The 16,624-nt window shown below is 42.3% G+C and overlaps 1 protein-coding gene across 4 annotated transcripts in view; it reads right to left on the bottom strand.

Annotated features, from left to right (window-relative positions):
• The window catches only part of arid4a (AT-rich interactive domain 4A), a 158,264-nt gene that overhangs the window by 101,045 nt on the left and 40,595 nt on the right, over positions 1 to 16,624 (bottom strand). For all 4 annotated transcript variants that reach the window (XM_059649181.1, XM_048537714.2, XM_048537716.2 and 1 more), the window contains exon 5: positions 5,649 to 5,739. In XM_059649181.1, the coding sequence (XP_059505164.1) occupies positions 5,649 to 5,739 (91 nt within the window). The remainder of the gene's footprint in view (positions 1 to 5,648; positions 5,740 to 16,624) is intronic.

The raw sequence follows: 16,624 nt of genomic DNA, 5'->3' as shown, positions 1-16,624 counted from the left end.
CAAACCAACCACCAACCGCATGGATTCAGTTGCCACATCAGCTGAGACTCTCACAAAGGCATCACCTTCTCATCCATTCCCCTCAACTGAATTATGGTGACCTGCAGGTTAAACCACCATCAGTCATATCTCTTGAATGAGAGCGCAGTCCTATGGACTATGAGACCTATGACAACTTTATCTTTTACAGTCCCAGCATCAATACCTGTTCTTAAACGCTATGCTTAGGCTAAAAAGGCCATGATCCCAAAGGTTATCTATTTGTTCCACTACCTTAAGGGGCTGATGGATGTCCATACCAAGAACCTACGATCCTCAGTATCTCCTTGGGTCCTAACATTCAACATGAACTTCTTGCCATGCATGTCCTGCCCAAATGCATCACCATACATTTATCCAGAATTGAACACCATTTGCCACTGATCAGTCTATCCAACTAGCCCATATATATTCTCATAGAAAGCTAAAGCTACCTGCACTCTTCACAACACAACCAATTAAATGAAAAATGAGTTGGTTCATTTGAGCTCATTGTCAGAATATTCATTCTACAAGTTGACAATTACATTTAGAACTTTTAAATTAATATTTTTCTTCCTGCAACACCCTACCAAACTCAACCAGATGGTAGGGGCTGTTGGGTCTTTTTCTGTTCCACTAACAAAAATTTACCAATCATTTAAGTAAGACAAGTAAACTGCATTGTAACTTCTTCATTTGAAGATGATTGCAGCATACATGTTGCTGGACTTCTTAACGAATACATGTTTGCTTAACAAATGCATTCCAACTACTGTGTCGGGTGACATTACATCATATCCTGTCTGATGATCAAGGACATAACTATTTACAGATACACTACACTAACACTCCTGTAAAGTTAAGCTTACACACTTATAATAATGCTATAACACCCCACTTTCATTATGACAAAACTTGTATGTTGAGAGTTCGAACATTTTCTGAAATGACACACTGGTTTGTTACAACCAATGTGGTCACATAAATTTCTTGGAGATCTCTGACTGTTATCACAGTGGTCTTAATTCACTGAGATAACAAGGTGTCGAGCTGGATGAACACAGCAGGCCAAGCAGCATCTTAGGAGCAGGAAAGCTGACGTTTCAGGCCTAGGCCCTTCATCAGAAAAGAAGGGTCTCGGCCCGAATCGTCAGCATTCCTGCTCGGCCTGCTGTGTTCATCCAGCTCTACACCTTGTTTTCTCGGATTCTCCAGCATCTGCAGTTCCTACTATCTCTGATATGGTCTTAATTCACTGGTGTGTTGCCTGATTGCACTATGACTGCACACAATCCTCAAAAGCTTTTTTCAAACTGCACCCTTGCAAGCATGATTGTTGTGGAAGAATTGTTGGCTTTTGCATAATCAGACATCTGCTTGAATTGACGTCAAATTTTTAAGTTAATTATTTATTCCCTTGATTTCATATGAGCCAGCTCTGAAGAAATCTTGTTTTTTTTTAAAGATGGAAACCAGATTAATTCTGTCACATGGAGATCTCAAATGTTTTGCTCCATGATGACACTTGGCAGTTCTTGGTCTGTGGGGAAAGGTCCCAATCTATTCAGCCTCTTCACGCAGGCTAAACCTTCCAGTCAAAGCAACATCCTTCTAAATTTTTTCTGCACCCTCACGTTTAACAATATCCTTCCCTTAGTAGGGTGACCAGAATTGTACACAATATTCTATAAGTGGCCTCACCAGTGTCCTGCACAGACACAACATGACATTCCAACTCCTGTAGTCAATGTTCTGACCAATGAAGGCAGGTGTGCCAAACACCCTTTTCATCACCCTGTCTACCTGTGACTCCACTTTCAAGAAATTATGCACCTGTTTACCTGTTCAGTTCCGCAACACTGCCCAGGGCCTTACCATTAAGTGTACAGTCTTGCCCTGGTTTGCCAAACTAAAATGTAACACCTCACATTTATCTAAAATAAATCACCAACCCAAGGAAACCTAACCAGATAAATAGAAAGCGGGACATAACACCAGCGCTTCGTCGGAGGCTCGCTGATGATGTTACCTAGAATGGTGACGAAACGTCTGAAAACTAACCTTCCGGCTCAGCGAGCAAACTCACCTCCAGAACCTCAACCTGAGCTACAAATCTTCTCAAAACTCGCTATCTAAAATAAACTCCATCTGACTTTCCTTGCCCCATGGGTACATCTGATCATGGTCCCACTGTACTCTTGAGTTAACCTTCTTCAGTGCACTCCAAATTTTACTAATAATATCTCTTATGTTCACATCCAAATCACTTATATAAATGAGGAAAAGCAGTGGACCCAGCACCAATCCTTGTGGTACACCACTGGTCACAGGCCTCCAATCTGGAAAGCAATCCTCCACCACCACCTTCTTGGAAGCCTTCTGCTTCCAAATCAACTTTGCATCCAGCTGGTTAGCTCTCTTTGGATCCCAATGATTGAACCTTACTGAACAGTCTATCGTGGGGAACCACGTCAAACACTTCGCTGAAGTCTAAACAGTCAACATATTTTAGAATCATTACTTGTTCATAATACCTATTTGATCATTATTAGTTACATTTATTTTGTTCCAATTGTACACTGAAGATTATTTTACTGTTTCACTTTCAATTTGGACTCCAACTAATTGTTTTCTTAGCTTGGTTCTTTAGATTTATAGAAGATAGGAACAGAAACAGGCCTTTCAACCTCCCTCTAGCCTGCTGTCATTCCATATGATCATGGCTCATCAAGCTCAATACACTCATCCTATCCTCCCACATTTTCTTCAACCTCTTTAGCGACAAGTCTTCTATTCAGCTCCTTCTTCAAAGCACCACATTTTGGCCTCAGCCACTTTTTGTGATAGCAAATTCCACAGACTCATCACAATCTGAGCGAAGAACTTCCCATCTGAATCCTAAATGTCTGCCCCATTCTTAAACTATGATCTCTGGTTCTGGACTCTTGCCTCATCTCTAACAATTTTATGGTTTTCTTTGATATCCTCCCTCCTTCCATTGAATACAATGCTATTTGACTCCATCTCTCCATATACATCAATCTTGTCATCACAAAATTCAAAATTCTTTTATGAAACTGCCCAGGAATTCAGAATTCAGCAATGAAGAGAATCAGCGTGGAAAACATAACTGCAATGTACGCTGCTCTGACGATTCTCTCGTCACCGTAGTATGTGGACCAATATATCTTCATATAATTGTGACTATAAAGTCAGATCTTAAATATCCAGCAGTGACTGACATATGTCAATTGACTCTTGTGGTTGCTACCTATGCATGTAACAAATTCCAACTGATATTGTCCTGAAATTGACTTTCACAAGTGGTTGACTTTCTAAAATGATCCTTATTTTCTTCTCATGTTTCTGATCATCTTCAGATAATCCGAAGTATTCAACCTATAAAATTTCAATTCCTTATTTTATGTTTCAAGCAAACAAAGTTTCATTCCTGGTTTGAAAGCTTAAATTCGGAAAGATTATTCATTACATTCCATTCCTAAATGAGAATTTTACAAACAATATATTAGCATTCCTGGTTTACTCTATTGAAACATTTCAACTGATTGCAGATCTGGCTACTTGCTTTACTTGCCATTCCTCATTTCAGACTTGGCAGTTTTCAGGACTCGCAGACAGTTAATCCGTAACACTGCTGCTCCCCTGCATGTTTTTTACAGGCCATGCCAGAAAGCAAAAGTTAGGGTTTAATGGAACCAGATGATCCCAAACAGCTGCAGTGGCTTTGTTTCGCCTTTTTAAAACCCTTCTAATCAACCCGCATCGGCCAAAGCCAAATCTACTGATCTTAAATCACTTTTCCAAACTGCAACGCAAGTTCAAATTGAATCCAATGTACTTCCACTGTTAAGTTTATTTGATGTCCCAATTTTGAAAAGCTGCAGATTAAGATGACAGCAGCATACATATTTTTTAGCTCATTCATGTCCTATTCCTAACAGCTCTCAAGACGGTGATGGCAAGTTAACTTCTTGAACCACTGACACCATTTGGGGGCAGCAACATCCATGGAGCTGTTAGGAAGGGAGTTTCAGCAATATTTAAGGGGTGCTGATACAGTTCCAAGTCACAATGGTCTGTGGCTTTGATGGAAACATGTATTTCCTATATATCAGCAGCTTTTCTCCTTCTTGGTGGTAAAAGTCAAGTTTGGAAGGTGTTGTCAAAGCAGCCTTGACGAGATATTGTAATGCATCTTGAGGATGATAAATACACGGTGAGAAAAGTGCGTGTGGAACATGGTGGATTAGATGTTAATCAAGTGGGCTTTTCTCCTGGATGGTGTCAAGTTTCAAGTTTTGTTGCAGCTACACTCATCGAGAGACATTGGCAGTATTATGCCAGACTGCTGGCTTGTGCCATGTAAACATGCACTGGGGAGACTTGTGGCAAAGTTACATTCAGAATTCCTAACCTCTGACCTGCTTTTGTAACAACAATATTTATATGCCCTGTCAGGTAAAGTTTCTGGTCAATGATAACTAAAACACGTTCATAGTGTGGGATTCAGCGACAGCACAACCACAATGTCAAGGTTCTCTCTTCCTGAATTTAATTATTGATTGGCATTTTATGACATGAATGTTATTTGCCATTTCTCAGCTGAAACATGCAACACATGAATATGGATGGCTTTCACTATCTAGAGAGTCACAAATGATGCTGAACATTGTTCAGTGAATATCCCCATTTCTAACTGCATGATGGAAGGAAGGTCGTTGATGAAGTGATCAAAGGTGACTAGAGGCCTCTTAATAACGGATCTTGCTTGGTCACTTAATACATTTCAACCTCAGCAAAGTGACAGGAGATGCCGGGGCGGAGGCATAGTACTCAGTAGTTAGCACTGCTGCCTCCCAGCACCAGGAACCCAGGTTCAATGCCACTTTCGAGTTACCGTCTGTGTGGACCTTGCACATTTTCCGCGTGACTGTGACAATTTCATCCGGGTGCTACAGTTTGTTCCCACAGTCCAAATATGTGCAATTTAGGTGGATTGGTCATGCTGAATTGCCCAGAGTGTCCAGGAATGTGCAGGCTAGGCGGATTAGCCATACGAAATCCAGAGTTAGAGGGGTAAAATGGGGCAGCACTGGGCGGGTTGCTCTTTAGACTCTGTAGATTCAATGGGCTGAATGACCTGTTTCCACACTGGAGGGATTCTATTCTAGAACCTGTCTGATAATTTACATAGACGGTAAACAAGGTACCTAAAAACATATTATACCGGGGCATTCAAAAGTTTACTTCGGTTACAAAATATATAATTTATAAGGACTTAATTTTTGACAATAGAGCATTTATCAGTCAGTTCTTTCTAAATTTAAATATTAACATTTCTACACATATTCTGTTCTATATTTTAATGGACTCAATATACAAAATTGCAGCAACCCTGAAGCAAAATATGGACGTACTTCTTGCCAGTGCAGAGATCATCCAGTCTAAAAGCCACATATTGTCTGACATCAGACAGGTGTTGTCTCTTATAGACTAGTTTAGATTGTCCAACATTAGAAGCTTCCAAGCACTGGTCAGAGAAAAATAATCCAGATTTTCAAAACCTGACCCAATTTATTTATGAGAAAACAAAACATTTCACTCACCTACAGTATACCAGCTGGCATCTGTCAGTTTATTAATGGCAGCCTCTTGGTAAGAACCATCAGACCCTTTCACTTCCACTGATGCACCAATCTGCAGTACAATAGAAAGAATTCTGAAACAAAACTAAACACACCATGTGAATCATAAAGCTTCAATTTTAGTGTCACCTTTATGGTGCCAGTGATTGGTGTTAATGATTGGAATTAAAGTGGAAGACAAGCATAAATTCTTCCTGGCATAATGACAAGCACATGGGTGGTTCCATCTACACAGTTTGACATTATTCCAAGTCACTGAATTTATTGAGTTTGCCTTCCAGTTCTTCACTTTAAGTAACAAGGTGGTGGGACAATTATTATAGAGCTCAATAGATGAAATGGACAAAGGTGGTGAGGCAGGTCAACGTAATGTTACGATGAATCCTACACTGCTGCAAAGGAAGAATGTTTTCAATGCCACGTTAATATCTGTAGTGTAACCACATGCAGCAAGTCATCCATTATGCTAACGTTTAATTATCAACATATGCATTATATTAAATGATTAACATTAAGTAATTGTGGTATTTTCTGCATATACCAGCAGATAAACAGATAACTTAATCATAGAATTCTGTTGATGTGGATTTCGAGAACGAAATAACTCTGTAACAAAGAACTCAACTGGTATGGAATTTTATTCTGTAGCTACATCTTGTAACTAAATTTTCCTTTCTAACCACCGAACTGATGCTCAACACAAAAAAAGCTACAGAAATCAAACAAGAGATTTATTAGATTTAATAATTATTGATTTCATGAGTGTTAATTTTCTGAAATCACAACAGAGGCACAACTTCCATGCTTGATGCTATTCTCCACACTTACAAATGATCACATCAAACTCAGTGACTTAAGATAATAAAGTGTGAAGCTGGATGAACACAGCAGGCCAAGCAGCATCTCAGCAGCACAAACTCAGTGACTTCTTTTTTAAAAAGATATGGTCAACACAACCCTTCCTCCTGAGCACCACTCCAAGGCCTCCAACCCTTCCTTGACCTCTTCATCTTGAACTGCCATTGTGACATCAATCGTCTCAACCTCTTCACCCACTCCAACCCCTCCCTCACAGAACTTGCAGGTTTCCACCTGCACCCTAACCTCACTATAAACCCCGAGGACAAGGAAGGCACAGTTGTGGTATGGCGCATGGACCTCGACATCGTCGAGGTCAGGCGCCAACTCTGACACCTCCTCCAACCACACCCTTAGCCACCAAACCATCATCTCCCAAACCATCCACAACCTCATCACCTCAGGTGGCCTCCCACACACAGCCTCCAACCTTATCGTCCCCCAATCCCGCATCGCACATTTCTATCTCCTTCCCAAAATCAAATGCCCTGGTGTGCTCCTGCCCCACCAAACTCATCTCCACTTATCTCAACTCCATTTTCTCCCCCCAGTTCACGAACTCCCCACCTACTTCTATGACACTACCCACACCCTCCACTTCCTCCAAAGCTTCTGATTCTCTGGCCCTCAACAACTCATCTTCACCATGGGCATCTATTCCCTCCATACTTGCATTCCCCATGCAGATGGGTAAAAAGCTGGCTTGCCAAATTCGTCCTTACCCTGAAGAACTTCTCCTTCAACTCCTCCCACTTCCACAGACAAAAGGTGTGGTCACGGGTACCCACAGGGGCCCAAGCTATGCCGGCCTCTTTGTAGGTTACGTGGAACAGTCCCTCTTCTGCAGCTACACTGGCCCCAACCCCCACCACTTCCTTCATCATATCCATGACTCTATCAGCACTGCCTCGCGCTCCCACAAGGAGCTTGAACAGTTCATCCACTTCACTAACACCTTCCACCCCAACCTTAAGTACACCTGGACCATCTCTGGTACCTCGCTCTCCTTTCTGGACCTGTCTGTCTCAATCTCTTTAATCACCTGGAAACTGACGTCAATTTCAAGCCCACTGATTCCCACAGCTACCTAGAATACACCTCCTCTCATATGCCTTCCTGCAAGAATGCCATCCCCTATTACCAATTCCTTTGCCTCCGCCGCATCCGCTCCCAAGATGAGGCATTCCACTCCCAGATGTCCCAGGTGTCCTCGTTTTCCAAGGACCGCAATCTCCACTCCACAGTATTTGAAAATGCCCTTGACTGCAACTCTCGCGTTTCTCGCACCTCAGCCCCCACACCCCCTCCCCGCAATAACAACCCCCCAACAAAGACAGAATTCCCCTTGTCATACACATTACACCATCAACCTCTGGATCCAAAGCATCATTCACCGTCATTTCCGCCACCTGCAATCTGACCCCACTATTGAGGACATATTTCCCTCCCCACCTTATGTGCCTACCAGAGGGACCATTCTCTCCGTGACTCCCTTGTCCACTCCACATTCTCCACCGGCCACATCACTCCCGGCACTTTTCCCCCGCAATCACAGAAAGTGCTATACCTGCCCCTACTACTCCCCCCTCACCTCCATCCCAGGCCCCAAGAAAACCTTCCACATTAAACAGATGTGCACCTGGACATCCGTTATTGTGGTACACTATATCTGCTGTTCCCGGTGAGGCCTCCTCTACATCGGGGAAACCAAGCGGATGCTTGGAGACCACTTTGTGGAGCACCTACGCTCGGTTTGTGACAAACGACAACACCTCTCAGTCGTGAACCACTTCAACTCTCCCTCCCACTCCTCAGATGACATGTCCATTCTGGTGCCCCTCCATTGCCACCAGAAGGCTATAGGAACAGCACCTCATTCCACCCGAGAACTCAGCAGCCCAATGGTTTCAGTGTGGACTTCACAAGCTTCAAAATGTCTCCTCTCCCGACCTCATCCCAAGACCAGCCCATCTCGTTCCCACCTCCTTGACCTGTCTTTTCTCCCACCTATCCGCTCCTCCCACCTCACTGACCAACCCCCACACCCACTCCCTATTTACTCGCCTCATCCTCCCTGCCTCCTTGACCTGTCCGTTTTCCCTCCCACCTACCCGCCCCTCCTTCCCCACTGATCAATCTCCATCCCATCTCCCTGTCTACACTCACTTGTACTGGTTTCATGCCCGCCTACTTGACCTGTCCACCTTCTATCACCTCCCCTCCTCCCTGTTTATTTCAGAGCACCCTTCCCCTCCACCATTTCTGAAGAAGGGTCCAGACCAGCAGCAGCAGAGGGGCAGGAAAGCTGACGTTTTGGGTCTAGACCCTTCTTCATAAATTGACCGAAATTCTTTCTGAAGAAGGATCTAGACCCGAAACATCAGCCTTCCTGCTCCTCTGATGCTGTTTGGCCTGCTGTGTTCATCTAGCTCTGCACCTTGTTATCTCAGACTCCAGTATTGGCAGTTCCTACTATCTCTGCTCAATCTTCCTGCCCTTGAAATACAATACATAGCAATGGGAATGTGCTTCGATCATACACAGTCATGAACCAAACTGTAATAAGCAGAATATGCATTTACCCTAAAAGTGCCTTGTCCCCACCTGCAGTAAGAAAATAAATCTTATCTGGATTTGATGACTAGGAAAATAACAATTTCAAAGCCCTGTCACACAAAACAGACATTCTTGCACTATTGTGTCAAATATCCCAAAGTCCATCAACCAAAATCTGGAATGATTTATCAAAGTAGAATAGAAGTTATTGAACAGTGTTCAGAACTATTTTTATTTTAATTAAGAAACCATTTCCTTGTTCCAACACGCAGGCAAAATCAAAATGGAATACTTAGTTGGTAGACTGATTGCTAGATCTGATATGCTGCCACTCCCTCTGTTTTGTCAAAGTTGAAGACCCCATATTTTTACAAACATACCAACGTGAGACTGCATGCAGCTATTCCAACCCTCAAGCCTGCTCCACCATTTCATAAGATTATGGGTGCCCTGATTGTAACCTCAAGTCGACATCCCCACCCATCCTTGATAACCATACACCTTATGCTTGTCAAGAATCTTTTTCACTTATGCCTTCACAAAAACAGACCTGCAAAGACTCTAATCTGATCACCTGCTCGGGAAGGGAGATTTAAAGATTCAGAATTATCTGTGAAAAACTGTTTTCCTTACCTTTGTTTTAAATAGGCAATTTCTTGCTTTTAAAAGAGACTGCTAGTTCAAGATTCTCCATAACAGGAAACACTCTCTCTGCATCTACACTGTCGAGGTCTCTCAGAAACTTATAGTTCTAATCATATCATCTTTTGATTCTTCTAAACTCTTATGGATACAAGCATAATCTGTCAAACATAAGTAAGAGAGCCTGCCCATTCCAGCTATTAGTGTGACAAAATCTGCTGGAAATTTTCAACAATGTAACGGTTGATCAAAGGGAACCAGTGAAAATGGTTTACTTGGACTTTCAGAACTGTTTGGCAGACAGGAAATGAAGAAAGAACAAATGGGTAATTTGCTGAACGGCTGCCAGTCACAGTGGGGTACTAGAGATCCGTGCTTGAACTCCAGCTATGCACAATATACTGTACTGGGTTAGCTGAGGGAACTCAATGTTATTGGTCCAAGTTTCCAGGCAACAAAAAACTGGGTGAGAGGGTCAATTGTGAGGAGAATGCATCCACCTGGAGAACTGAAAGCAGGTCTAGACACCATACCATAGGAAAGGTGTATTCGCCAATGTAGGTTTGCAAGAATGATACCTGTGAGGAGAAATTCTATAAACTTGACTTTTCTTTCTACATTTAGAAGGTTATGGAGTAATCTGATAAAGGTCTTCAGGATATTAACAAGATATAAGACAGTAGATAAAATATTTTCACTCATTGCGCATTCTACAACTAGGAGGCACAGGTTAAAATTAGGGCCAGACTTTTCAGGCAAAATGTCAGGAAAACTTCTACACACAAAGGGTGCTGGAGGTTTAGAAATCTCTTCCACAAATGGCAGTTGATGCTACATCAATAGTTAATTTTAAATCAGAGATAAATAAACATTTGTTAAGCAAAGACCTTAAGGGATATGGAACAAACGCTGGTATATGGAGATCAGGCATGATCTTACTCAATAAAGCAATACGCTTGAGGGGTTGAATGGTCTGCTCTTGCTCCTATGCTTCAGTGTGATTTGGAAACATCGAGTGAGTGGGCAAACGTATTGCAGATGGGGATGTCAATTAGCTCAGTTGGCTGGATGCTCAGTTTATGATGCAGTGTGACTTCAACAGTGCAGGTTCAATTTCCATAATGGCTAAAGTCACCATGATGATCCTGTCTTCTCAACCTTGCCCCTTGCCTGAGGTGTGGTGATCGCCAAGTTAAGCACACCACCAGTCATCTCCTCTCTCTAATGAGACAGCAGCCCTCAGGCCCTCTGCACGATGGCAGCTTTACCTTTATCTCCATGACAGATGAAGTATAATATGGATAATCTGGAAGTCACCCACTTTGGCAGCATTAACAGAAGGCAGATTATTATCTGAATGGAAATAGACTGAGATTGAGGTACAGCGAGACCTTGTATACTTGCATACAATTTGCTGACAGTAAGCAGGAAGATCCAACAGGCAGTTAAGAAAGCAAATGTATGTTGGCCCTCATAGTGAGATGATTTAAGTACAGGAGCACAGATGTCTTGAGATTGTATATGGCCTTGGTGAGACCACGCCTGGAGCACAGTATGCAGTTTTGGTCTCCTTATCTGAGGTGGAGGCTCTGGCTCTCGAGTGGGTGCAGTAAAGGTGACCAGACTGATTCCTAGGATGACACATGATCAAGGACTGAATCAGTTACTATATTCGCCGGGGTTTAGAAGAATGACAGAGAGGCTTAGAAGGGGGCAGACTTTGCTAAGGACATCCAAGAGGGTTTCTTGAAACAATATGCGGATAGACTGTCGAGAGGAGGGGCCAAACTGGACCAGGTATTGGCTTATGATTGTGACCACGTGACAGATTTCAGTTGGACAGCATTTTGGAAACAGTGATCACAACTCCTTAAGTTTTAAGAAAGCTATGAACAAGGACAAGTCATGGCTTTGTGGGAAGGTATTAAATTGGGAGAAAGCAAATTAAATCGATAAAAGGCAGGTAGTAGGGAGTGTTAATTAGGAGCTGTTATCAGGCAAGTCCACATTTCACACGTGGAAACTGTTTAAAGACCTGCTGGGGAGAGTTCAAGACTGGCATGTTCCAGTATGGACAAGGATAGCAAGGTAAAAGGAATTTAACGAAAGCAGTAAAGTACTCAAACAGGGAATTTGGAGAGCAAGAAGAACCACAAAATGACCTTGGCAAGAACAGTTAAAGAGAATCCCTAAAGAGAGTCCCAAGGAATTCTATCAATACATTTGAAAAAAGACGATAACTAGGCAGATGGTAGGACGACTCAATGAGGGAACAAGTGATTAGAGGCACAGGATGTCGGTGAAATTTTAAATGAGTACTCTGCACCAGTATTCATCCAGGAAAAGGGTACAGAAGATGGTGAGATTTGTGGAGCATGCTCATATGCTAGGACATTTTGAGATCAAAAAAAGTAGAATTGGATCTCTTGAAGAACGTTAAGGTGAACAAGTCTCCACAGCCTGACGGCACCTAATCCAGGCTATTGAGAAAGGCAAAAGAGGAGATTGCTGGGGCTCTGATCAAGACCTTTGTATCCTCGCTAGCCACTGGAGAGGTCCCCCCAGAGGACTGGTAAGTAGGTAATGTTGTTCGCCGGGGTTTAGAAGAATGACAGAGGCGCTTAGAAGGGGGCAGAATTTGCTAAGGACATCCAAGAGGGTTTCTTGAAACAATATGCGGATAGACCATCGAGAGGAGGGGCCAAACTGGACCAGGTATTGGCTTATGTGTGTGGCCACGTGACTGAGATTTCAGTGGATTATCCAGGAAAATAGGGATTATCCAGGAAACTACAGACAAGCGAGTCTCACGTCAGTGGTTGCCTGTACCTGGCTATGTAAGGTGACTTGTACCTGAACACAATAAGCAGCCCAAGCCTGCTTACAAGATTCCAGTCAGAAGCTAGGCAAAACCAAGCTGCCTGCTCACACAGTGAAATACAATGGTACCTTTGAACAGAACTGCTAGAAGGTCAGCAAAAGAACGCTGTATGTTCCCATCTGAGACAGTTCAGATAAAAGGATGCCTTAGGACAGATAAATGACCAATTCCAGCTTTACTAAAGAAAGGATGATTGTCCCAGAAACGAATAATGTCGGGTGCTAGATTAGGACTCCAAGCAGCTGCAAGGATAACAGCTGAAGTTACCTCTTGGAAGCTACCAGCAGTATTAAATAGTTTCTACCTAAAAACGCTCTAATCATCCAAGCTGGTTTCAGTACATAACCAGGATATAATACAAACCTTTAAAAAAAACTTGGATGTAAAGATTAAATAGCCTTAGGGGACACCTTCTCTTACGGCATGTACAGAGACAGGTTGATCACAGCCCATAAATTACAAAATGCTGACAGTAGAAGTCGTCATACAACATTATGTTATAAAATTAATTATAAATGTAAGTTAACCTTATAGAAATTAGTTAAAACTAACATGACTTTTTAGTTTTATATTACGTAAAGGAACAGTGGGAAAATAAAACGAGTAACCGAATGTGATAAAAGACAGCACACCAAAATACAATGGGTAATAGGATTTGAGCTGTCCTTACAGATAAGCAAGCCTGAGAAAGATCTGAAGGAGTATGTCCATTAAACTTTTGGAATACAAATGAATAGGGTGCATAGGAAGATCCCGAGGCCTAGGGATTCCAATGTCTAGCTAATACCACAAGCTCATGGGAACGTGGGGCTGTTTAAAGAAGTGCCCATCACTGATTAGGTGTCCCACAGGATTGGGTGTTTGAATTAGGAGAAGGACAATGACTACGTTGTATTTGTTTACCGCAAAACAAAATGTATAAAAATGCTGAGATAATAAAATGTGAGGCTGGATGAACACAGCAGGCCAAGCAGCATCTCAGGAGCACAAAAGCTGACGTTTCGGGCCTAGGCCCTTCATCTTCATCTCTGATGAAGGGTCTAGGCCCGAAACGTCAGCTTTTGTGCTCCTGAGATGCTGCTTGGCCTGCTGTGTTCATCCAGCCTCACATTTTATTATCTTGGAATCTCCAGCATCTGCAGTTCCCATTATCTCTGTATAAAAGTGCTGTACCTCTTTGTAAAAGCAGACGGTGTGTCATTGATTTATCTTCAGAAGCTAGATTCGGTGAAGATCCTTTGGCCTACTCCCTGCATTAATCATTTTCTGTTTGAATAAACATTTTCCACTTGCCTGAATCCTGCCTGTCTCTGGAGTCTTTATCCCACGTCAGAAAACAGTCCTACAGGAAGCTATTGGGGAGAACTTTCGGGGATAGGTTTATGCACATTTGGAAAAGCAGGACCTAGTAAGGGGCAGTCAGCATGGCTTTGTGCAGGTCATGTCTTACTAACGATTGAATTTTGAGGTGGTGATGAGGTGGTCAAATGAGGGTAGAGCAGCAGATATCATTTATGTGGATTTTATTAAAGCTTTCGACAAGGTCCCCCATGGTTGGCTCATCCAGAATATTAAGATGCATGGTATCCCAGTGACTTGGCCATGTGGTTTCAGAATTGGCTTGCCCGTACTAGACAAAGGCTAGTGCTGGGATGATGTTTTTCAGGCTGGAGGTCCATGACTAGTGGTATTCCACAGGGAATACAAGGACCTCCGCAGTTTGTGATACATATAAATGACTTAGGTGAAAACGTAAATAGGTCCGTTAGTAAGTTTGCAGATGATACAAAGATGGTTGGAGTTGTGGATAGTGTAGAAGGTTGTCAAAGGATACAGAGGAAGATAGGAATATTGCACTTATGGGCGTAGAAATGGCAGCTGGAGTTTATTCCAGTTAAGTGTGTGGTGCTGCACTTTGGGCCATCAAACGTTTTGGGAAAGTATACAGTTAGAGGTGGGACTCTGAACAGTATTGAAGTACAAAAGGATCTTGGGTTCACATCCTTAGCTTCCTGAAAGTGGCCACGCAAGTAGATAGGGCAGTAAAGAAGTAGTATGGCATATTTGCCTTTACTGGTCTGGGATTTGAGTACAAGAGTCAGGATATCATGTTGCAGCTTTACAACACCTTGGTTAGGCCTCACTCAGAGTACTGCATTCAATTCTGGTCAGCACATTACAGGAAGGATGTGGGGGCTATGGAGAGGGTTACCAGGATGCTGCCTGGATTAGAGGGTATGTGCTGTAAGGTGAGGCTAGAAAAACTCAGGTTGTTTTCTGCTGAGCAGCAGAGGCCCAAGGAAGACTTGACAGAATTTTATCAACTTACGAGATGCATAGATAGGCTTGATGGTCAGAATCTTTTTCCCCCAGAGTTGAAATGTCTAATAGTAGGGGCATGGATTTCAGGTGGGGGGGGGGATAAGTTCAAAGGAGACATAAGGGGCAGGTGTCTTTTTATTCCCTCACACAGATTGGTAGGAGTCTGGAACACACTGCCAGGTTGTGGAGGCAGATCCAATAGCAGCATTTAAGGTACTGGAGGGATATGGACCAAGGGCAGGCAGGAGGGATTAGTTTCGTTTGGTGTCATGTTTGGCACAATATCGTGAGGCTTAGGGCCTGTTCCTGTACTGTAAATTCTATGTCCTATCTCATAGAAATCTATAAAACTCTAACAAGAATAGTTAGGATACATGCAGGAAGGATGCCCCCATGACTGAGCAGTCCAGAGCCAGCAGTCATAATCTAAAGATATGAAGTAAACCAATCAGGACTGAGACGAAAAGAAATTTCTTCACCCAGACAGCACTTAGCCTGTGTAATTCTGTATGACAGAAAGTGGCTGAGGCCAAAACACCAAATGTTTCAAGGAGTTAGATGTAGTTACAGACTCATACTCAATGGGCTCAGCAATGAAGACAAGCATACTAAATGCAATCTTAATCACCATGTCTACTGTAGCGATCTCAGCATATCTCGCTGCGAGTACTGTTGCAACACAGGAAGAGCAGCAACCAACTTGCATACAGCAAATCTCCATCAACAGCAAAATGATAGTGACTTGATGATCTGTTTTTAGTGATATCAATTGCAGTGTAAACATTAGTTAGGTCACCAGGGAGAGCATTCTGTTACTCTTAGAACTAGGACCATGGAATGTTTTTATGTCCACTTGAGAGGGCAAGACGACTTTGTTTATCTAAACACCAGCGCCTTCAATCGTGCAGTACTCCCTCAATTCTGAACTGCAGCATTAGGCTGGATCTTTGTGTTTACATTTCTGGAACAGGACTTGAACCTACAATGCTCTGATGACAGTGCTACCAATTTGTCCTGTCAACCGGTCCTCACACCCGTCTACAAACATGCCCCCTTTTTTTGTGCATTTTGTTTGTAGGACTTCTCGGAAAATTAAAGAAAGAATGGAAAAACTTGATCTTGTAAGCACATCTTGCTCTATCCGGGTGTCATGAATCAATTTACAAGACAATCAATTAATTTTGAAGTATCATTACTGCTATTACATAGATGAAAGCAGGAGCTGATTTGCCACAGCAAAATTCTACAAACAGCAAATTAGATAAGAGTTAATTTTTTTGTAAGATGCATTTGTATGTTGAAACAAATTGAGAACTTCCCTGCTCTTCTTTCAATGCCACAGCATGTTTTAAATCTGCCCAAACACGCAAGTGCAAATTTAAAATCACATCTAAAAAGATGTCAGATGATTGGTCAGAATATAAAGAAAACAAAACAGAAAATTACTGAAAGGTTAATCAGGACAAAAAAATCAGAGTATGAAAGAAGGCTAGCTAGAAATAAAAAAAAGGGAAGAAATAGTCTCTGGATGGATTTAAAAAGATTTTTAAGAAGTGATTAAACTGAGTCCTGGTCATCAAAATTGAAAAAGGAGAGCTGTAGGAGTAATATGATCCCAGCTGAAGTTATTAGTTACACATCTGATCCCAGGCAACAATCTGGTTTGATAGAATATATT

This window comes from Stegostoma tigrinum, chromosome 10 (genome assembly GCF_030684315.1).
Source record: "Stegostoma tigrinum isolate sSteTig4 chromosome 10, sSteTig4.hap1, whole genome shotgun sequence".
Taxonomy (NCBI): domain Eukaryota; kingdom Metazoa; phylum Chordata; class Chondrichthyes; order Orectolobiformes; family Stegostomatidae; genus Stegostoma; species Stegostoma tigrinum.
Note: the sequence above shows the minus strand (reverse complement) of the source record. Positions and strands in the feature narration are given on the sequence as shown.